Genomic DNA, 25,156 nt, shown 5'->3' with positions numbered 1-25,156 from the left:
AAACAGATCTGATGTGGTAAAATCTCTTGGAGCCCTACATTATTGTCTTCATGGCTTAACGTTTTGTGGCTCACAAAGATCCCAGGCCTTTCGGGAAGGCTTTGATCATTATGGAAATCAAGGCCAACTGTATTATTACCCAAAGCATCAAGATAGATCTAGGGTTATGCCCCCAACAGACACGAAAGGCAAGGATATGGCAGATCTTGTGGATGAAAGAGGCGACCCTCTCTAAATGCGCTCCCTGGACAACCAAAAACGAGCTTGAGTCCTCACAGCTACCCTTCCTAACAATCCCATCTCAACAGTTGGGGGGGGGGGGGGGGGGGGGGGGGGGGAGTTCCCTTTTGGCCGCATCCTGGAAGTCCATAAGATTGAACCAATGGGTGCATATTGTACACTCTGGTGATACATTAGGTGTTTGTCCACTCAAGAAGGAACATCATCTTCACTTGAGGAAGCTGCAACAGGAAATTCTCCTCCTTCTTCAAAAGGCGCGATAGCGGCGGATCCAAAATCCCAGAGAAATCAGGGGTTTTATTCCAGAATCTTTTTTTATAAAGAAGAAGAAGATGGGACAATGGAGGTCTATTCCAGATCTCAGGAAACTGAACAAGTACCTGAAAAAACTAAAGTTTTGCATGGTAACACCCTAAGAAGTCCCCCTTATGCTCTAGAGAAATGATTATCTGACGTCCCTGGATCTTCAGGATTCATATTTCTAAATCCATCTACACTAGAACCACCAGAAATATCTCTTCTTTTCAATGGTGTGGCAGTACTATCAATTCACCGTGGAACATCTTTCAGAACACCAAAACAAGCAGGCGGGCGCACTCAGTCAAACACTTAGATTGCGGCAAGTGGGAACTCTACTACCACTAAGGGGACTACATCTTACATAAATGTGGTTGCCCCGTACTGGACTTGTCCTCCGCCCGAGCAATAGGAAATGCCGGTACTATGCCATCAAACCATCAGGTCCATGGGAATTGTCATTATAATCAAACGGTCCAGTAGCTTTGCATGCACCCTTTTGCCATTTCCCCTGATCCCCAGGGTCTTACGAAGGTGAAGACAGGTCATTGTGCTCCAGAATCTATGTGCACTCCCAGCGATTCCTTTGAAGATGCACTCCAAGCTTCTCTCCAGACACAACGCAGAGGCACTCCACCACGACCTTCGGTCACTGAGCCTGATTACATTTTGCCTACTATGCTAGAATTTGATCATTTGGACTAGACCACAGAATTCAGAAACATCCTGGTGCAAGCCTCGGTACCAGCAATCACGAAAGCTGATAGCACTTAGTGAAAGTGTTTCTGCTGGATATTTCTGACTGCCTATTCCTCACCTTGTGAGTATTTCGCAGTCATCAAACTGGATCTGGAAATCTTTAAAGCAGTACTCCTGCATGCTAGTGGGAGGGGCACCCTGTGTCTCCACTCCAACCGCAACAGGGCATATATAAATGGCACCCATGTGCGCTGATGTCAGTCACTATCTTTCCGTGCCTTCAGATGTGGTTTCAGAGGTTTACTTTTTTATCTATGATAAGTTTCTTAAGCATTTTCGCAAATTATTTTCCAGTATGCACGTGAAATGTCCCCAATACCACCCCCCCCCCCCCCCCCCAAAATGAAGGGTTTAAGCCTTTTCTTCTGTGACTGTTCCCCAAGAACACCACCACCGCACACACAATTTCACAGGAGGCGGAAAAGAAAGGCTGGCAGCAGAGAGCCACCCTTCCTTTAAACTGATAAGAGCATTAGGTACTACTACAGTGCCTGACCTAACACACCCAACCTGAAGACACAGTCTTCATTCACATTCTACACTTTGACATAAGAAGAGGTCCTGTGTTATTGACGCATTGGCACAGATGCCTACATCATCATGATGCTTGCATTCATCAGGGTTGAATGCACGGGAAACAATAGTCACTTTACATTCCTATTCATGAGTATCACAAATTACTGCTTTTATAATGACTGAAGCCCTTTTAGAGAATAAAAGGTAGCTGTAACCAGATCTAAAATAAGGACATAGTGTGTGGCTTTCTCAACCACTCATGTAGCCTGCCACATTGGTTTGGGGTATTGTGTTGGGACTACAAAAATCATCGAACAAACAGTAATGAAAAGATTAAGAAATGTAGCCAAGATTTGACAATGCCAACTATGCACATTCATCCTAATGGTGAAATGGTTGACACCTTACCTTGAGTGTCTGAATGTAGAGGACAAAAAATTAACCCTGTCCTTGTTGCAAGAATTTGAGAGGAGGTTTGGGAGGGGTGGGGGGAAGACCATCTTCAAACAAACTGTCATAGTTATAAACTGACTATTTTGTTTTATCAATTCTTCTACAGTTTGTGAAAATGGCACAAAATCAGTTCGACAAGCTGTCCGGCCCAGCTGCTGTTGTCCATATTTCTGACAGGGAATCCTACATACAAGCTGTTATTACCAATGACGCCAAGAGGAAAATGGAAGAGTAAGTAACTGGTTTGAGCATTTCAGAAATTTTGCAATATTAGTATTGGTCTAAGCGCTGTTTTTCAGTTTAGAGCTTGTTGTTGCCTTATAGCATGTATCAAATTTCTTCTTAATATTGTAAAGCTCATAAGACTGCAGCCTTTTGTGCTAGCTTTGTTTCCTAATGGTTCCTCACAAAAAAGTCCCATATTATCAGTCTCTTTTCCGTGCAACTTGTGCCAACTCAATGTCACCAGCTTTCACCCAATTCAAGCCATAGTTCTGCATTGAAAGGCTCCAATAAGTAGATCATGTAAAAACTAGCCTAAGTCGGACAGTGATTGATGACTTTAACATAACTATGCTTTTTTTGTTTGTTTCAATTCGTACGCATGAAAAACATATATATATATATATATATGTTAGGACTTTTTGGACTTTTGTCCCTTTATAATTTTGCACCTGTTTGACAAACGTGTGTGACATTTTGCAGACCCGCTGCCCCCCAATTCATTTTGGGAGGACTGAAAGTTTTGCAGCGTTTGGTCAAGGGAGAGCAAAAAAAAAGGGGGAGGAGGGCTAAAACGGGCTTCAAATCCAATGCATTTTCTATAGACTTTTGTATTTAGTATAGTATAGCACAAAAATCAGTATCTGGATTTTAATGAAATTTGGCGGTATTACATATTAGGGAACAGAGATGATTCTGTGGGGGACTGCAGGTAAGTAGAGTAAGTAAATGTTAAGTTATGTTTTTTCAACTTAATCATATCTTGTAGCACAATATTACTAAAAGTAGCAAGGAAGCCCAAAGTATAAACTAGACTGCATATGTAAAGTTTCAGATTTACTACATGAAGAACTGAAAGACCCATTTATGATCACATGCTCTCTGGCTCACAAAATAAAATTGGCCCCACAAGCAAAACAAATCCCATCTTGCCTATGCACGCCTGTGCAAAAAAATGAAAATTGACCCAGCAGTGAGACACACAAACTACAATTCAGAGGGCAGGATAATAGGCCATTAGGAAACCAATAATCCCAACGTTCCTAACAATAACAATGATTGCCTTTCATTCACTTTGGCCTGCATACGTAGCACACTCTTAATAAAAGTAGCAAGGAATCCCAAAGATTAAACTAGACCGCATATGTAAAGTTTCAAATTTACTACATGAAAAGTTGAAAGACCCATTTATAGTGGAAACCTATAAACAAATAAATAACAAATTGAATACATCTTAATCTACATACGTTTTCTTTGCATTCTCTCTGGCTCACAAAATAAAACCTTGCCTAACAAGCCAAACATACACCATCTTCCTTATGTACTTCTGTGTAACAAACTAGAAAAGTGACCTAGCAGTGAGCTACACAAACTGCTATATGAAAGACATGATAACTGGCCATTAGGAAAAAAAATGTATAACAACAATGATTGCCTTTCATTCACTTTGGGCTTTATATGTAGCACAATTATTCTAAAACTAGCAAGGAAGACCAAAAAATAAACTTGACTCTATATGTGAAGTTTCACAGTTAACTACGTGAACAACTAAAAGACACATTATAGTCACATGATTATATTAACCAATAAACAAATACATAACAAATACAATAGATAAAAAGAAAGAAATCCCATTAAATTGGATTACCATTCTGTAGTTATAGTAAGTATTCCCAAAGATAGGAATTTTTTCGGATATTACCTCACCAATAACATTCCACCCGTTTGATGATTCACCACAAATCTTTCCAGACCTATAGCATTTTCTATATTTTGAGGTAATGTACATTTTTGTAGTGAATTGTTAGAGGGTGCTAAGATAAAAGGGGGTTTCAAAGCACATTTTCCACCAATGTATTTTTCATAGATGTATTTGACGTAGCGTCAAAACGGCTGAATGGATTTACATGAAATTTGGGAGGATTATTTATTATAGTGCCAGGATGATGCTTTTTGGGTACTGCAGTTAAGTAGGGTGCGTTCGCAGAATTTCAGAACATTTTGTGAAAATACTAAGGTTTATGGCCATAGACTTATTTAAAAATATATTTCAAAATATATCAATAATAATTAATAAAGTTGCAATAGGTAGGGACATACTACTTACCTATTTCTAAGTCCCTAACACTGAACATAGCCAAAGTGTTCTTAAAGCAATATGGCTGCCTTTTATTCTCTAAAAACCTCCATTAGCCAATTATATGTTGACTTGTCATCGCTATGTACCATAGTATGCTGTAAAGTTATCTTGGTACACCATGGCCCTAAATATAACACAGGTCTAGCTGTATTATTGGATAGTGGTACCCTTTCATCACTCACGGTGTCCCATGGGCAATGCAGACCTTAAGTCAGGAGGAAGATCCTTCTCTCACATTGCGGCCAAGACCTGGAAAAGAGCTACCAGCAGACATCAGACGCGCACCCTCCCTGAACACCTTCAGAAAGATCTCAAGAACTGGCTGTTTGGCTCAATAGACCAGCGGGACAAATCCCCCCCCCCCCCCCCCCCCTCTAGGCCTTGAGACCCTCACGGGTGAGTAGTGCGCTTACAATTCCCCTGAATGATTGATTGAAATCAGATTTACAAAGGAATGCAAGGCCACCATGCGTGGCCCTGGGTTGATTGGTAAATCTGAAGAAACTCAAGGCAGCGCAGTTCGCTTTTTTGGATTACTCTGCATACCATAATCTACATTGCTGCAAAATTTCACATATATCCACATGCTACGCCGCTGTAGGCACTCCGCTATACGTAATTTCACTCTACGCCACTCCACTGTATGCCTTTCCACTGTACGAGACTCCACTCCACTCTACACTATTAAACTTTACGCAACGCCACTGTACACCACTCGACTGAACGCTACTCCACTATACACTATTCCACTCCATGCCATTCTACTGTATGCCACTCCACTCGACTCTATTCCACTGTATGCCACTCCACTGTATGCTATTCCACTATATGCCGCTCCACTGTACCTTACTCCACTCTGCACCACTCCAGTGTATGACACTCCACTCTACACCATTTAATTCTACGCTATTCGATTGGACCCCACTCCAATGTATGCCATTCCACTGCATGCTATTAAACTCTACCCCACACCACTGTACACTTCTCCTGTTTACACCACTCCATTTTATGCCACTCCACTGTACGTTACTCCACTATGCACTATCACACTATACACCACTCTACTGCTCAACAGTCCGCTCTACGCCACACCACTCTACACTATTACACTGTGCACAACTCCAAGCTGTGCCAGTACACTCTACGCTATTATACTGTATGCAACTCCAATTTACGCCTCTTCAGTGTACGTCACTCCACTGTATGCCACTCTGCTATATGCTACTCCTGTATATGCTATTCCACTCTATGCCGTTCCACTGTATGTCACACCTCTCTGTTCTATTCTACTGTGTGTCAGTCCACTGTACACTACTTCCCTCTATGCCACTCCAGTTTATGGCACTTCATTCTACGCAACTTCATTCTACGCTATTCGATTGGACCCCACTCCAATGTACAACACTTCACTGTATGCTAGTACAGTCTACCCCACGCATCTGTACGCCAATCCAGTCTATACCACTCCATTATATGCCACTCCACTGTATTCTACTCCATTATACACTGTACTCTACGCCACTCCAATGTACAACACTCCGCTCTACGCAACTCCACTCTACGCTATTACACTGTACACAACTCCACTCTACGCCAGTCCACTCTATGCTATTACACTGTATGCCACTCCACTCTATGCCTCTTCAGTGTACGTCACTTTACTGTATGCCACTCTGCTATACACTACTCCAGTATATGCAATTCCACTGTACTCCATTCCTTTGTATGCCACTCCACTCTATGCTATTTCCATGTATGCCACTCCACTGTATGCTACTTTACTCTACGCCACTCCTGTGTATGCCACTCCACTCCACCCCACTCCATTCTACGCTATTCCATTGGACGCCACTCCACTCTATGCTATTACTCTCTACCCCCTTCCAGTGTACGCCACTCCAATCGATACCATTTTGTTGTACACCACTGCACTATACGCTACTCCACTATACACTACTCCACTCTACGCCACTCCAGTGTGCACCACTCCATTCTATGCTAATCTGTTGGGCGCCACCCCGCTACATGCTGTTTCACTCCACCCCACTCCACTGTATGTCACTCCACTCTGCACTAATGTACTCTACGCTATCCCACTCTACGTTATGCTACTGTATGCCACTCAACTGTACTCCACTCTACGCTATTCAACTGTATGCCACTGCATTCTACGTTATTACACTGTACACCACTTCCATCTTTACCCCTCTATGGTAATTGTATTCCACTCTACTGTTCAACCTTCCACTGTATGCTATTTACACTTTACCCCACCCCACGATACACAACTCCAGTCTAATCCACTGCACTGCGTCTTCTGTGGTAGGTGGTTATGAGCAAAAGCGCCGGGGCTATATAAAACAAACTTTAACATAACATAACACTGCACGCTACTCCACTGTACGCTACTACACTATATGCTATTACACTTTGTCACTACACTTATACTACTACACTATGCACTGTTAGTCTACGCCACTCCACTGTATGCCACTCCAGTCTACGCTACTCCACTCTACCCTATTCCACTTTATGCCACTCCACAGTATGCTACTACACTCTACGCCACACCAGTGTACTCATCTCTACTCTGTATTACTCCACTCTACAACTCTCCTACACTCTGTGCCACTTTACTCCACTCTAATCTGTCCCTGTGCACTTCACTGTCCAAATTTGCACTCAGCTCTATGCCAGTACACTCTATTGTACAGCACTCTACTGCACTCTGCAACAGGTTCAAACACTGTGTGACACAGCACTCCACTCTACTGTATGAGACGCTATTCCAATTTATACGTTTCCTCAACTCTACACTACGCCACTTCAATGTATGCCACCCCAGTCTGCGATAATAGACTGCACCCTCCTCTACACTACTCCACTGTACAATACTCTACTTTACGCTATTCCACTCTATGCCTCTACACTCCATGGTACAGTATTCCACTGTACGCTATTCCACTCTATGCTACTCCACTTTACGGGAATCCACTGTACATCACTACAGTGTTCGCCACTCCACTCTACGCCACTCCATTGTATGACTCTCTCCTCCACTATATCTAACTCCACTCTATAAAATTCTACCACATTTCATGGCAATATACAACATTCTACTCTGTTCTATCCCCGTGCACATCACTGTCCAACTCTATACTCCACCCTATGCCCTCACACTCCAATGTACAATGCCCTGTTCCACACCACACCAGTATATACAACACAACACTCCACTACTGTATGAGACCCCACTCCAATTTAAAACAGTTCACTACCTACGCTAAGTCAGTACACTCCACCCGATGCCACTCAACTCTACGACACACCATTACTCTATCGTACTTTACTTCACACTGATTTCAGATTTCACTCGTACAACACTCGTGAAATTTAGCAGTTATAGTTACCTGAGCTAACTATAATTTACGCCACCGCAATGCACTGCTTATGACCTCACATATTACATCATTCATGACAGGAGCTCCATTAGTGTTATGAAGCTCCCCAAGGTCCCGAGGTGAATTGGCCCCATCAAAAAAGGACATTGCAAAGAATCCAATTCCTTTTTGACGTCAAGAAGAGCTACCCCTGCTTGCATGTCTGGGTTCAGTTGGTGTGTGGATACTATACAAAGACTAATTGCTGTGGACTTGTGTGGGATGAATCACAACTGTACTGAGTATATTATGTTCTGGAGCTGTAGGGACAGTCGGGTCACAATCACCTTGACCAGAATTTTATTGTCACAATAGAGCATTGGATGAGGGCGATAGGAGGTACATTTGTTCGGGTCCTTCCCAGGTTTTGGGAGCACCGATGTAATTGCCTCCCGCAGGCGAAGGAAGAACACCATCCTTTAATGCTTCAGCATTCACCTCTTGCAATTAAATGGTCAGGCCATCTCAGCCTGGTGCCTTCCCTACTGTCAACACATCTATAGCTGCTACTGTCTCTTCCAAAGTTATCGGGTGGCTGAGGACCAGTCTATGACAATCTTCCAGCCATATTGTGGCAGTTTTATCCAAATAATCTTTGATGGACTATTGATTCCTCCGCATGTGCGATGTATAGCTGGTTGTAAAATCATACAAACTCTCCCACCACATCCTCTTTGTCTGTCAGGGTTTCCCCATTTGCATCCTCTATTTGTGATATTTTAGAACTCTCTTGTTCCCTCCAAATCAACCTTCCCCATATTGCCTGGCCAGGGCCCATTTTCCTAGAACGTGTACCTCCCAGTCAGCCACATATCTGTTACTTTGTAGGAGCTGATTCTGTTCTTTCAGGTAAAACTCTTGGGTATCTGTGTAATCCTACGGTCTAAGGCTGCAATTTCTGTTTCTAGGTGTGCAAGTTGCTTTCTGATGTCCTCAGTATACCTGCATATTTTGCTATTGCTACCCACCCACACAGGCCTTAAAAGCCTTCCACAATGTAGCATAACTAGTGATAGTGCCCAAGTTTATCTGTAGGTATTCTGTTATAGTCTCTAGCAGCTCCCCCTTAAACACGAGATCTGTCATGGACCCCACCGTAAATCTTCAACTAGGACGTCGCAGTCAAGAGCCTGGGAATGCAAGTCAGTCATCCAGAATGTCAACTCTTGCGTTGCTAAGCAGTAGTCTATGCGGGATGACCAGTTCTGTGGTGCAGAGTAAAATGTAAATTGTTGCGTTGCCTGGTGCTTATGTGGCCACATATCTCCCAATTTAAATAATTCTACGATCTCTCCCAATGCTTCCTCAGACTGTGTGTCATGCGAATGACGCGTATTTTAACAATCCTGGACGGGGTTTAGCACTAGATTTAAGTCCCCCCTCCCCCATTTCATTTTCATGGTTTGCCCCCTTGCATTTCGCAATATGGTAAAAGATCTAAAAAAAAAAAGAGAGAGAGGAGTGTCGGTGATTGGTCCATAGATGTTGATCAGTGCCATTCATACACTCTCAAATGTGGGTTCCCTGGAGAAGCACCACATAAATGGAATGTCTGTCCAACTATACTATTACTTTTCTCGCCTTACGGGGTTTATTAAGTCTCATGGCGTTCCATGAGATCCATGTTATCATTCTCTTTTTAAATGCCATATGGTAAAACTATATTGATTATCAAATACACATTTCCAGCATTGTCTAATTCTAATAGTATGTCTTTCGATCATCCTTTGCAACCAACCCCCACTCACACGTATTTCCCAAACTGTCAGTGCCATTAAACCCCTCTTAATATAAACTTCTCATTAACCCAATAAGAGAGAAAAAGGAGGTTTATACAAACCCTGGAGCATGATAACACTCCACAACCCACTGCTACTGAACTGTATTGTCAGCTATCATATACATGAGAGCAGCTCCAACCACTCAACAGCAACTTAGTGTCTCCTCTGCGCCTCACCACTCTTGTTCTCATTGACACCTTCATAAAGTCCTCCGCTGCTTACAGGATAACAGTTCACATTCAAAGAAACCAAAAGATACCTGGCTTCAGTACATATGTATCCATCTTCTCCACTGAAGTTGTGTGTTATGTCTTGTGAATCTCACCCAGGTTGTGTTGTGTTTGTTCACTGTGGTTATATCCTCGGTTTGCCTTACAGAATTTGGACACTTCTGTTTCTTTGGGGGAAAGTACGTTTTCACTTCTAAGTCCGCGCTTAGCCTAGCTGGATATAGCATTGCATATTTTATATATTCCCTTGAACTGCGGGCTTCACGCCCGTGAATTTATGTCTTGCTTCTCAGGAAACATTTATATAGCCAAGCCTTGGTGTTGTAGCTGGCCTTTTTCACATGTCAGATGAAGAATAGTATTTGTGTTGCAGCTAAGGAATTATTGATGTTGGTAGTGTGTAGTTAGTCTGGATCTGCTCTCTGGTGTGTTTTCTTTCAGATCTGATATTCTCTGTTGGGCCCATGTAGCCTTACCATCTGTCTATAAGTCCATTCCGTTAGTCGATCACACGGATTGTAACTGATTCTATCTTTGGGTCTATGCACTGAAGGCAGGCCTTTTGATCAAGCAGGATAGACACTGTATCTGTTCCAGATCCTTCATTTGCCATCTCAGCTGGTTCTTCCTCAACGTCTTACAACTGGCTTGCGCAGAATGGTGTCTTCCTCGGTTTAAATGTCATTTTGGCTTGTTTTGAGTCTCCCTTGCCAATCTTCTCCTGTTTTCAGATGTACATATAATGCCTATAGGTGGGCCTCAACCAGATTCTCAGCCGCAATAAGGTGGAAAGAGATGAAATGTCTGATCAGTATCTCCAGCTCATGTTTCGCTCAGGGCCGGTCTCTGTGCAGACAGGATCGATTTTCACCTTCTATAGGGCCTGCATGCTTTCCTTGGAGTAAAGTGTGCACAGTTTCTCGCCTAGTAGTAATTGCATACAGCAATCGTCTTGTGCGTTAAGTTCTAGGCTAGGTACCATATAACCCCCCAAGTTGTCACAGTCATCAACATGCCCGTAGAAGTGAGCCACATGACTGCAGTTAAATTAATTCCATTTGATATGCATCTTGCAAAAATTCGACTGTGTTTATGGTTGTGTTTCTCACCTTCCCCCTGTCACTCCTTTGTTCCTCCTTTATCTACTTCTCCTTCTTTCTTGCAGGAGCTCCCTGGTATATTAGAGGCTTTCTTTATTAGTTTATAGTTGTCACTTACACTTGCTTGAATGTTGGCCTCTCCCAGTGTGCCTGCCGCTGAGTTTTTTTTATCCTTCTCTCCTCTATTGCTTTTGATCTTGCAGATCCTGGCCATCTCCTGATTGGCTAATTTGGCACTTCAGATTTTTCTCTGCACACAGTGTGCTATGGAATGGTTAGCTTGGGCACAATGTTCTCTGGGATGCCATTCACGGTCTGTTAGCTGGATTGGATACCTTTTGCATTTTGTACTCTGTCCTGGGTGCTGGATTGGCACTGCAGATTGCTGTTTTCAGTCTCTATCTGGGATGTCTTGCCTGAGAATGCAGAATATATAGGATGTTTCTTTAATGCTACTGTCCTGTATAGCTTTTTTCAGTGATTTCACAACGTCCTTAATGTTTTTGTTTTTGCTACTAACATGTTTTAGTTTTCTCCGTCTCTTTATAAAAATCCTACATTTTCTGATAGAGACTTCTATCAGCAGATTCTTTACCTTGCGAATTTCCTCAGGTGCCAGATTGTATCTGAAAGATTTTCATGTGCGGCTCCATGTTGGGTCAGTCCCGCCCTGGATGTTACTTCGGGGCAACTATATCTGTGCCACATCCGCAAGTTGACTTCAGTTCCTTGCTTTCTGCACCTTCCGACATGGATACAGGGCTTGTTCCCTCGAATTATACCAGTGTGATAAGAAGGGGTGGGTGGAATTGGCTGAGTTTTATTCTGCAGAATGACATTAAAATTCCATGAGGTGCGTGGAGCTTCAATCTGGCGCAACCGCCTGCCACCGCTGTCTATAGCAGCACCGTCTGTCTCCTTCCTGAATGCAGCAGTGCAGGCTCGTGTGATGTAAGCTGCTGGCCCTTTTTCTATTGGACAACTGCTGATGTTCAAGGGCACAGACTAGTGATGCTATAAACTACGTAGAGTAGATTAGAGTAAACTAATGCACTCTGGCCCTATATATGCACTACGAACGCCCCTTCATGTGCATGAATTATTCAAACATGGGAAAAAAAAATAACCAGTTTATTTTACCCGGGACTGTAGCATCAGTGAAGTAGTGGCCTGAAAACAAAGACAAGCCAGCGTCTTTTACTTTCAAGGTGATCAAATTTGTGATGAAAGGTCCACAGCGCTCTGATGTTAAATGAGGTAAGCTTAATTCAAATGCATATGAGACAGACCGGTCTAGCCGCCTTACATACACAACAACATAATGAATCATTGCAGCTTTAGGCCCGGTAGAACAAGGGTGTTAGGCGGAATGTGAAGGGGCAGCCACTGTAGGGGTGATGCCTGTTTGTTTAATCTCGCACAGTTTTACATTTTCTCAGCGACGTGATAATTGCATTTTGATAGCCCATTTAATGCCTGTTGTGTGTATCGTATCTTGACAGCAAACTTCACCCTTGAGATGCACATCAGGAAGCTGGATTCAGCTCTAATGAGATTGGGTGGAATCTTATCAAATAATATATCCATCAGCAGACGTGTTGTACTGTCAGGTCTTCTGCAGAACTACAACACATATCTTCTAATGTAGGCTTTCCCACTGGACCAAACTGTTTAACCCTGGGCACATTGCTTCATCTCCCAAATTCCTGCTCCCTTTTAGAAACGTAGGCAGCAGTATCGAATGCTAAGTTTAAAATGCGGATGATTGCAATATGTTGACCTACCTGAAGTGGATACGCCCTCTTGAGCCCATCCCTAGTGATAAGGACATGTCCCTACGTAAAACAGGGATCAACGTCTAAGGATTGTCATAAGTAGATGTCAGTGACGGACCCACAGGAAGTTTGTCTCTGGTGTCTCGGCTCCAAGCACAACTCGGAGTCCTGTGATTGAAGCACGAAGATGAACCCCAAAGCCAAACTCTACATTGGAGAACATTGAAAGAAGTAGAAAACAGGACAGTCCCAGTTGAGGTCAACGGTATGGACGTGCTCCTACTCTTGTGAATATTCTTCATCAAAGTCAAGTTCTTTAGTAAGACCAAGAAACACAAACTGTCCAAATAAAACCCCATTTTGTCCTACCACTCCCGCAGCCGCGCAATGCGCTTGGTACCTGGCAGCCAACCTGGTTTCCTAACCTAAAACCAATTCTAATCCTGGTTCCAGTATACTCTGTAGCAATAAATCTAGGAATTCTGAGAGGCCATGGACCAGATATTTGGGACCCGCCTCTGGACCCTAAAAATCTGAAACGACCACTTGTCTGTTTACCGCTGACGGGTCCATTCCTAATGCTGACTGTGCCACCAGACTTTGCCCCAATCTCAGTTTTGGCTTTGGCACTGACACCGCACCCCACACTTCTCGACACCATAGCCCACGTTGCAGCCCCGACCATCGACGGTGACTGCGACATCAGAGGGCAAGCAGATAGTTCTTTTGGACTCCAAGGGGAACCCTGAGCGACTTCACCGACATTGCACCATATCCACTCTTATCCAGTGTTTGATCCAGAGTCAATTCCACACCACCTACATGAATATGATGATGGTGATGATCAATCACCTATATATGACTGCGGAAACCTATTTATTACCTGCAGGACGCCAGCTGCTTAGATCCTTCACCTGATGCTGGCCTCCACTCGCCCCTACCTACAGTGGCTACTGAAGAGTCTGCCACTGAGATCAGTAAAGCAGCCAAAGTCTTAGGTTGGACTCTTCCCTCAACTGAAGTCAAGACTAATGTTCTTACTAAGGTGCTACACCCAGGACAAACCACACAAGAGCCTCTACTGCCCTTCAAAGAGGCATTGACAGGCACATTGTTGGACACCGAGCCAAAACCAGAATCTTGGCTGCCCAGCGCTGTTGGACTTTGTCTTCCTCCTGCAACACTCCTTTCCTGAGAGCCTTGTAGTACAATTCTCCATCAGCCGATTAAACTCAATACACGTTAGAGAGACGATGGCAACAAAGGTGATACAAGAACATGCCTCCGCAACAGCAGCCCACTCCTACAGCTGCTGCAAAACCGCTTTGTCAACGTCTGCATCACAAAATAACCTGGTGGGAGGTCGCATCACTTTTCACCTCCGCAGGTGGAGGAGCATCACATCCAACCAGTGGGTGCTCCAGATGACTTAACACGGTTACTTCCTACCATTCCTGTCACATTTGTATTTAGAGCCCATTAAGCCCCTAGACTTCAAAGTGCTAACCATTGATTAGAATGAACCCTCAAGAAAGGGGGAAGTCAGGAATGAGAAAACAACCATGTCTTCAGTTGTTTCCAGAAGGCTATATGAGAGTCCATACTGGCAACGTATTCCAAAGTTTGGCTGCTGCTATCGAGAAGGTGCTACTTCCCCGTCTAGCCTTCTGAAATATGGGAATAACCAACCTCCTCGAATAAGAGGATCTCCGTTGTCTTACAGGACGGTGCCAATGAAATGATGATCTCAGAGCAAGTGATCCTTGCTGGTGCAAGGCCTTATGTACCACACAGAAGCAGAGGGCTTTACTGAGAGCTGATTCAATATATTTAAGACCAGATGGGCCACCGCATTCTGGGTCACCTAAAGTTGCCTGAGGCGAGATTTATTGATGTTAAGATAGAGAGAATTGCAGTAGTTGAGCCTAGATGTCACAAGAGCAATCACTACTGCGGTTTTAAGTTAGAAGGGAATGAAGGAAAATATTTTCCTCAACATCTTGATGATGTAGAAACAAGTACTAGTCGTTCTGTTGACTTGTGAGTCAAAAGAAAGCCTGTTATCAAAAATGACTCCTAAGTTCTTTGCATTGTTAACTGGGTTGGGAAGATAACCACATGTCTCTGGCCAAAACATCCCTGACCACACAGAATTTTGGATATCGAAGATCAGAATCTCTGTCTTTTCTGCATTAAGTTTTAGGCAATTCTTCTTCATCCAGCTACTGATGTTTAACATAGATTGCTTGAACCTTTCAGCCACAGCATGTTTATCATTGGGCACTGAGACAATAATCTGAGTATCATCTGCATAAGATTAAACCTAGAAGCCAAAAGAACTCACCAGGGTTGAGAGCCTGGCCACATAGAGATTGAACAGCGTTGAGCTAACTGAAGACCCTTGTGGGACTCCACATCGTAGTTGAAAATGACCTCTGCTAACTGTATGAGTTCTATTGGTGAGAAAAAAGCTCAGTAATACCAATGCTGTATCTCTTATCCATGCCTGGCACAATCTGTGCACCAGCCGGGTTGGAGACACGGTGTCAAATGCTGTGGATAAATCCAACATCATCAAGATGGCAGCATCACCCTGGCCTACTTGAGTCCAAATAAGATCTGCTGCTACAACCAAGGCAGATTCCTTGCTGGTCTACTATGAAAACCTTTTTGAGAAGGATCTAAAAGGTTATGTGTAGCAATGAATTCCATCAGAATCTGTTTCATAAATTTCTCAAAGCTTTTCGCTAGAGCAGGCAACAATGATGTGCGGCATGGGTTTTTATGATCATCTGATGCTCCATTTCACTTTTTCTTTAAAGGTCTGAAAGTCGCCTCCTTCCATAGCTGAGGAAAGATTCCTGTACTAATAACTATTCAGGACGTTTCTAAATAGGTAGTTACAAGATCTGATACTGATTGGAGAACTTTGGGGGGACATGGGTCCTCCGGGGATCTTGACTTTAGTTGCATTAGAAGATTTTTAGTCTGAGCAAGAGTTATGAGAGTAAAGGAATCTAATAAATCTGAAGGTTCATTAGTTGTAGGATTCTCCATCCCCAGGAGGGTGACCCCGCCTTCACAAAATGCATTACTGAGAAAATATTCACAATTTTATCCTTAAAGGAGATTGCTATACCATTGCAGAAACTTTAAGAGTTTTTGCGAGATTGCTGAAAAAGAGGGTTAGAAAGCCCATTCATTGTCTTAAAAAGCTCATTTGGAATATTCAAGGGTGCATGTATTTTACCTTTATAGTAAACAGATTTGGCCTCTACAATAGCTCTTTTCTAGGTGGCAATTGCATCTTTATGTTTACTCCTCTCCTCCGGAATCAGAGTAGTCCTCCACCTACATTCTTGTCCCTGACAGGGCTCTTAATTCCTCAGAAAACCAGGTTGCCAATGCTTTTGATCTCAGACATTCCTTCCGTTTTAATGGAGCAATCTCTTCTATTGCTGAGCTAATCCATTCTTTGAAAACATCATGATATTCCTGTCCTCAAGTGACTTACCTAATGAAACTTCTAGATTAGTGTTAGAAATTCTGTTTCAACTCATATAGAGGAATGGCTTACCGGGAGTTGCTCCTACTTCCCTTTGTAGTTGAATCGTGAAAGTAATTATCCTATGGTCTGTCCAACTGAGCAGGAGAATTTCCCCAATTTCTAGTTCTGACGAATTTGAAAATTTGCCGTCAATGGTGTATCCAGTCTTGTGAGTTGGGTCATTCACCAGTTGAGTGAATCCAAAGTTGTTCATAAGATCAAGGAAAGTGGCAACATCTTTGCACACCTTATCCTCCAAATGTAAATTAAAATGACCTAAAGTTGCAAAATTGTGACTGGCAATATGGGGGTCAATAATCAGATCCCATTTTTAAATGTATTGGGTTTGTGGACCAGGGGGAGATATATCAGGTGACCAGAGAGTAGGAATGATTGTCTTTTAGTCTAAAATATGCCATTTTACATATATCTATTTGCTCTGTCCCAGTCAGTTCCAGGGTACAATTAAGGGAGCTTTTTGAAATGATCACTAGACCACTTCCCCTCCGGGAGGGCCAATCTACTCTTGTATTCGAGTACCCAGGAGGAGTGGCTTCTACTAGATCAGGGCCAGAGTCCTCCTTAGTCCAAGATTCAGAAATACACAATCTATTTTATGTAAATATCAATTCATGTAATTTGAGGCAGTGTTTAACCATAGACCTGTAGACCTGACGTTTAGTAATGCGCATGTAATACCCTTTTGGGTCAGGTCAGTCCTCACTTTCCCTTCCTCCCGAGGTTATAGATAGAGCCCCCAGATTTCGAGGCAAGCTTTGGGTCCCAGTGACAGTGCGCACACCTTTCATAACTACCCTACTCCCCCCCCCCCCCCTAGATTTAGCTGTACAGACTCCTCTTTCTGTACTCCATTACAGTAATTCTGTCTTGAAGTGAGCATATGACTTACTCTCTGTAGTCTAACGGGCAGCTACCTTGGCGCCATCCGGGCACAGATGAGTTTTCCTTTGGCATACCTCCGGTGTGGCTGCGCACCAGGCCGCTTTTTATCTGCACCTTGGCCCATCTACCAACCACTGTACTGCTAACGTCCGTGGCCTCACTCAAAATGGCCAACGGAGGAGGACAAATCCCTCTGCCTCGAAGAGGCAAGCAAAAAAAGGCACCAGGCGGGCTTTAACAGGCCCCATGTAAAGCTAGAATAAAGTACAACACTGCAACAGTATTCCTCTAAGCAAATCCAAAATTAGTTTTGAAGTGCGCGGTAAATAAAAACAAGATTTAAACAGTCCGCTTTAAAACTTAGTTCCCAGACCCCCCCAAAAGTGCTCTCATTCACAGAAACAACCAACTAAAAAGGCTGTCCATGACTGGAGTTTCCTTCCAATGCCTTGGGATATTTCACCCACTCAACAACACCTAGCGGAGGACTACTTGTCCATGCTCTGAGGTGAAGTCCAAGCTCTCTTGGCCAAGGGAGTCCTAAAGAGGATGCCAGTATCAAAGATCGGGACTGGCTTTTACTCCCATTATTTCCTGATGCTGAAAAAAGGACGGAGTCCTTCATCCCATTATAGATATTTGCCATCTGAACTTCTTCCTCTGGAAAGACAAGTTCAAAATGCTGACCCTAGCCCAAGTTCTGTGTGCTCTGGATCCAAGAGACTGGATGGAGGCATCAGATTTACAGGATGCTTATTTCCACATCCCCATCCTGCAATCCCACAGGTGGTACCTGCTGTTTCACGTAGGTCAAGATCACTTTCAGTTACCATTGCTCTACTTTGGCCATTCCAGTGCACCTCGTGTGTACAACGGTGGTGGTGGTTGTCACAGTCCATCTGCGAAGGCTGGGAATACCAGTGTTTCCATTCCTTGACGACTTGTTGCTGAAGGCGGATTTGCCTCAAACCGCCATAAACCACAGCCAGACGACCTGTTGATATTCTTGGGCTTTTTCTTCAACATGCCGAGCTCACACCTGACTCCTTCACAATGGCTACAACTCAGCAGAGCCATCCATCAGACAGTGTGCTTCCGAGCCGTTCTACCTCCTCAACGAGTCCAGGACTTTCATGGTATGATCTCAGTGTTTCAATCTTGGACATTGTTCTGAGTCAGAGCGGCTCTGAGGTCTCTTGGCCTCCTGGCCTCCTGCATCCTGCTTGTTAAACATGCCAGGTGGCACATGTAGGCTGTGAAATGGGATCTGATCAGTGGTGTTTGTTCAATCGCAATAGGATTGGCGGCAGCCACTCTCTTCCTACCCCATCCAGAACTAACAGTTGTGACGGATGCAACGTTGCTAGGTGGGGAGGTCATCTGCAAGTGGTGGGGAACAGAGGACTTTGGTCTCTGGCAGAGACCCATCTCCACATCAGCTTGCAGGAGTTCCTGGTGATTTGCTTGGCACTAACGGCATTCCTTTCAGCCATCATGGAGGAACTAGGTACAGGTTCTCACAGACCACACTTTCACCCTTTGGGCAGTCGGGGGTGTGGGTTCTGAGCCAGGAGGCTGTATGTCTCTGGAAGTGGCTGAACACTCAGGGCATTTCCCTGACCACCCAGCAATTGGCAGGATCTTTAAACGCCAGGTTGGACAAACTCAGTCCCTGTTGCCTAGCGTAACACAAACAGAAGTTACACTCAGATGTGGCACAGGGCATCTTCCGATAGCATGGAGAACCCTGGCTCAATTCGCCACTTTAGAGAACACACAGTGTCCAATCTTTTATGCGTTGGAGTTTTCAAGGTAGTTCTCCCATGGAGACGACTTTCGCCTGAACTGTAACTTGGGAATCGGCCCCTACCTCTCCTGCTCAAAGTATTGAAAAAGATCAAGAGAGACTGACCCAAGCCATCCTAGTGACTACGAACTAGGCGAGCATATTGTGGTACTGTGAACTTCAGGGCCGGGTCTTTCACCCAGGCTTGCACAACTTACACCTTCATGCGTGGAGATTCAATGGCAACAGTTGACGACCTTCAATCTTCCTCCCAAAGTAGCTGGTGTCATCCTGGCAGCCTAGTGTCTCTCCACTAAACCTATATGCGGGACACTGGGAGAAGTTTGTTATCTGATCCTCCACCCGTGACATTCAACCTTTACAGGCAAAGATATCTTAAATTTGATTGCTCTGTCTCTCTGTCTCTCTCTGACCCAGCAAGGTCTTGCTGTGGCGTTAGTTAAGTGTTATCTTTCGGCCCTTCTACAGTTGCCCAATAAGCCATCCTTTTTCAAATCACCTGTTGTGATGCATTTTTTTTAAGGGGTCATCTACATGTTCCCGCCAACACCTGTTGTAATATCACAATGGGAACTTAGTTTGGTACTTAATGTGCATTCCTTTCGAACCGATACACAGCTGCTCTCCACTCATGCTAACTATAAAACAGTATTCCTCATTACAATCACCTATACTCGTTGAGTTAGTGACTCCAGGCCTTGCCAATCCAGCACTCATACACATCCTTCTTCCTGGATAAACTGGTCCTTCGGACAAAAGCTGATTTTTTGTCAAAGGTAGTCACGCCCTTCTGCATAATGCACACTTCCTTGCTGTCTTTATACTTTTCACCTAATCTTTCTTAGGAAGTGGAGCAAGCATTGATTGGACAATCAGTTTTTGGTCGCTTCTCTAGAGCCAAAAAGGCAAACGCAGTAAAAGAGAACCATCTCCCGATTGATTATCTTATGTAGAACAATCTGCTGGGGCTAGCAAAGAAGCAACCTCCAGAAGGCTTGTACCCTTATTCCACCAGATCAGAGGCTGCTACCAATGTGCTGGCACGTGGTGTGCCAGTCTTGTACATCTGTCAGCAAACAATCTTGGCGTCCCTCCACATGTTCCTGAAGCACTATTGGCTGTCCGGCAGGGCGGGCACTTTGCATGATCAGTTCTGTTGAGTGACTCATATTCAACAAAGTAATTAATTTGTACAAGTGAGACAACTTTAAAGAAAGTCTTTTAAATATGTCTGAGTTTCATACACTGATATACCACATTGTTTAAACCACTGATAAATTTGCATATTGGTAATTTTAGACTCTAAAATTAACACTTAAAACCCTTACTTTTTAACTGAGTGCTCTGCCCCATTGTCTTTTCCTGCGAAGTAGGCATTAGCAACCACAGTCTTGATGTCATAAATTGTCAAAGAAGGTTTTTTTTCTAAAATTATCCTCTTGTAAATATTCCTTACAGCTACAATTGAGTTATGTTTCACATTGTTAATTTTTTGTCAGAGCGGACCCATTTTTCTAGTTTTCAGTTTTTTTAACGTTTGCATTTCCTGGATGACAAGGAGTAAAAGAAGGTTCGAGGCATATGAGCGGCAGATTACACACTTGTGCATAGATCGTCATCTGGTGTTGGGCCCGGATGTTTGCAGTTGCTTTTCCTCTTGGAAAGTCTTTAGAAGTCACGAGGTCGGTGACTCCTCCTTTGGATCGTATTGCGCATGGGCTTCGGCTCCATCCTTAGATTGTTTTTTTCCGCCATCGGGCTCGGATGTGATCTTCGCGCTCTGGTTCTGAACAGCTTCCAGTTCGATGATCGAAGCGCAATCTTCACCCCAACTCGCGGTATTGTTTTCGATCGCGATCTCCCCACTCGACGCGGCTCTCATCGGCAAGAACCTTCGATTCCGGTCGTCTACGACGGCCTTCGGGCCTACCCAAGCTCCGGTCCTGGCTAATGGAAAGGACTCCCTTCAAGAAGTGCCCTCGATGTGGGTCCAAGTTCCCCCACACCGATCTCCACGAAGTATGTAATCTCTGTCTCTCCCCTGAACACGAGGCTCGAGATTGTCCGGCGGTCCAAGAAAACCATTCGAGACCGAAGGGCCAGAAGAACCATGGCACACTCGTCGACGGCGATTCCGGATGACATCTTCGGGGAAGGCGTCGACGCACCAGAAGAACACCACACCGACGAGGGACTTTTCAGCGCCTCCGAAGCCGACGATTCAGATGTGGAGGACATCACTCCGGCACAGAGGGTCGTGAGTACTAAGCTCCCCCCCCCCCCACACACACCCTCACCGGCACCGAAAAAGGCTTAGGTTTGCCTTCGCCTCCAGGCCTAAGCAAGACCAAAGACACTGCTTCCCACACCGCACCTTCGGGCCCGGTAAAGAAGCCGATTAAGCCTTCCGGCTGCTCGGGCTCGAGCCAGCCCACCGTCGGTGCCGATAAACACTCTTCGACACCGAAAAAGAAAATGGCCTCCACTTCGACACCGAGCCCGCACCGAAACACTCGGTGTCGAGAACCAGCTCCAGCTCCTCGGTGCCGACACCATCTTCGGCACCGACAAAAGCACACAAGGCCACCGGCACCGACATTTCGAAGCCAAAATCCATCTCGCCGCCGACCAAACAATCAGACTTTTCCAAGCATAGTACCAAACAACGAACCAGCGCGGATAAAGCCAAAAAACCAACGGCTTCGGCGCCGACGGACCAACCAACCTCACCAGAACTCTGTACACCGGATTCATTCCAAAAAACACTAACCAAGGACCCTAAAACGGGACATTTGATGCTCTCCATCAAAAAGAGACAGCTGGAAAAACCTGCTCCGCCTCCACCTCCAAAGAGGAAGGACTCTGCTACCTCTCCTTTCAGAGTACCTTCCCCACCTCCACCGCCCCCTCCTCCTTCCCCTCCTCCACAGTCTCCACCCCCACCTCGTCATTCCCCAACACCCTCTCCGGATGATGATGATCAGGGGGACCCATATGATGACATAGGAGACGTGCCACAAGATTTACCTACAGGGGACCCCACTCCCACAGGCTCCCCAGACCCATGGGACGATTACAATATCCCTGACATCCCTAACGTCCCACAGGATGATCTCTACCCTTCCAGACCTTCCCCACCAAAAGACTCACTGGGGTTCAACCATCTACTACAAAGGGCGGCACACTATCACGGGGTAGATCTCCATACCGACCCCGTGGAGGAGGATTTCCTCCTCAATACATTCAACACCACACATAGGACTACCTCCATATTGCCTATGCTCAAGGGAGTTATAAAGCATGCGCCAGAGGTCTTTAAAGACCCAGTCAGAGCCAGGGTCATTAACCCGCGCATTGAAAAGAAATATAAATCCGCCCCTACAGATCCCTCCTACATCAGAGGGCCAGCACCACTTGATTCTCTGGTAGTGTCCACAGCACGTAAAAGGGCCAACTCCCAAGCGTCAGGCGAAGCACCACCACCTGACAAAGAGTCTAAACTCTTGAACGCATCAGGCAAGTGTACTGCAACCCAAGCTGCCAACATGTGGCGTATCTCTAATACACAAGCGCTACTAGCCAGGTATGACATGGCCTATTATGACTAATTAGAAGCCATAATGCAACATCTCCCTGATAAATACAAACCTAGGGCCAACGAGCTAATTCAGGCGGGCAAAACCATTACTAATACCTCCATACGTTGTGCCCTAGATGCAGCAGACACAGCCTCCAGGGCCATCAATACTAGTGTCCTCCTCCGTCGCCATGCCTGGCTAAGAATCTCAGGTTTTAAACCGGAGGTACAGGCCTCCATTCTCAACCATCCCTTTGACCAGGAACATCTGTTTGGCCCAAAAGTGGATGAGGCCCTAGAAAAGATGAAAAAGGACACAGACACGGAAAAATCCATGGGAGCTTTACAATCACACCCTCCCAGGCGCTCCTTTCGCCGCTCTTCCTTTTGGAGCACATCCAGAGGCTACTCCTCCGACACCGCTTCCACTTCATATAAGGCCCCTACCCAGTCCACCTTTACAAGGGGTTACCAAAGAGGCGGCTACAGGGGCAACAATAACAAAGGCAGAGGCAAGACAAACACCGCCCGCTCTGCCACCGCACCTACCCAATGACTTCCCTCCACTCCCCCTAGACCATCCCACTCCGGTCGGGGGCAGACTCCAAAATGTCCTCCCTGTCTGGGCTACCATCACCTCAGACAAATGGGTAACACAAATAATTTGGTCATGCTACTGCCTAGAACTAATATCTACCTCCCCAAACATTCCACTCGGACAACGCCCAATGTCACAAGAACATCTAACACTACTAAAGCAGGAGGTAATCTCCCTCCTACAGAAAGGGCGATAGAACACGTTCCTACCAACCAACGAAATATGGGGGTCTACTCCCTATATTTTCTCATACCAAAAAGGGACAAGACTCTGCGGCCCATCCGAGACCTCTGGCCCCTGAACCAATACATACACTCAGACCATTTTCACATGGTAACGCTTCAGCAGGTACTTCCACTGCTTTTCCAAAACGACTTCCTGACCACTTTAGACCTAAAAGACGCTTATTTCCACATTCCAGTGCACAACGCTCACAAGAAGTTCCTCTGATTTGTAGTGGACGGCCAACACTACCAATTCAAAGTACCCCCGTTCGGAGTCACAACAGCACCACGAGCATTCACCAAGTGCCTAGCAGTAGTGGCAGCACACCTCAGGAGACAACACATCCATGTCTTCCTATACCTATACGACTGGCTAATAAAAGCCAGTTCATACAGCCAGTGTGTACAACACACGCATGCCACTATCCAGCTACTTCACCAACTGGGCTTCACAGTAAACAACGCAAAGTCCAATCTACAACCATCCCACATAAAACAATACCTCGGTGCCACCATAGACACCTCAAAAGCGCTAGCCTACCCCAATCCTGCTAGGATTACAAGCATTCGGGCTCTACGCGCAAAATTCATGGCACAACACTCCCTTCCAGTGTTTATGCAACTAATAGGAATGATGGTGTACTGCTTGATTTTCCCGGCCCTATTGTGTTGACGGGTGATTTTTTGTGACTTCAGTCTCTTACCATCCAAGTCTAAGGGTTAGAGTAGTGAATGGAGCCTATTTACTAGGCACTTCGACATGATCCTGTGTTCTTCCCCATAGATCAGGGCTTGCACACATATCCTAGGGGATAGATTTGTTAGTATTAGGGATAACCTGTCCTGTAGTGAGGGTATTTCATGGAGCCGTGCTGAATTCAGGCCTGGTAGGCCTCAAACGGGAGAGACTCCATCTTTCTTTCTGCTCCGGCAGCTTGAGATGCTTCTAGGTTAAGGGTGATGTTTTAGTTATGAGGTGTTATTCGCTTGGAGAGAACCGGTTCAGGCCAGCCCTTATCGAAGGATTGTATTTTTCTTCATGCCGAAGACACTACATCAGGCCGGCCGGCTGGGAACGTGTCCTTTGTACGGGGAGGTACAAGAATTTGGTGGGCGGCAGGTTACGGGCCGGAATTTTCCATGAGGAAATGCACCTCTATATTAGTAAAAGTCTGAGGCAGATACGGTGCACTTACTTCAGCCCGTAGGCGGCATCTAGCCGTTAGCAGTAAAGCTACTACTTATTCCAGGGAAGACAGACGACAAACTGGAAGGCGGAATAACCAGAGAGGAGAGAGTAGCCGATGAGGAAGAGGTCCCAGTGACTCGGAGAAGGGAGGAGGGAATAGATCCGTGATTGCGGAGGTGTGACTTCCAGACGAGCCGAGGCACAGACGAGAAGGGAACCTAGATGACCATTGAGTGCAGGCTACACACGACTAAGGTGATGTCGACCCCTTTCTTATTAGAGTGTACAACCTAATCTTTCATTTTTCTTTGCAGGTTATGTGTTATATAGTAATGTTATGTGATTGCGTATGTAATGA

General features: G+C 44.9%; 1 protein-coding gene across 12 annotated transcripts in view; it reads left to right on the top strand.

Moving 5' to 3' along the window:
* The window catches only part of ACD (ACD shelterin complex subunit and telomerase recruitment factor), a 272,109-nt gene that overhangs the window by 54,734 nt on the left and 192,219 nt on the right, over positions 1 to 25,156 (top strand). For all 12 annotated transcript variants that reach the window (XM_085607173.1, XM_085607161.1, XM_085607171.1 and 9 more), the window contains one exon: positions 2,372 to 2,496. In XM_085607173.1, the coding sequence (XP_085463299.1) occupies positions 2,372 to 2,496 (125 nt within the window). The remainder of the gene's footprint in view (positions 1 to 2,371; positions 2,497 to 25,156) is intronic.

Source organism: Triturus cristatus, chromosome 5_2, assembly GCF_964204655.1.
Source record: "Triturus cristatus chromosome 5_2, aTriCri1.1, whole genome shotgun sequence".
NCBI lineage: Eukaryota > Metazoa > Chordata > Amphibia > Caudata > Salamandridae > Triturus > Triturus cristatus.
Note: the sequence above shows the minus strand (reverse complement) of the source record. Positions and strands in the feature narration are given on the sequence as shown.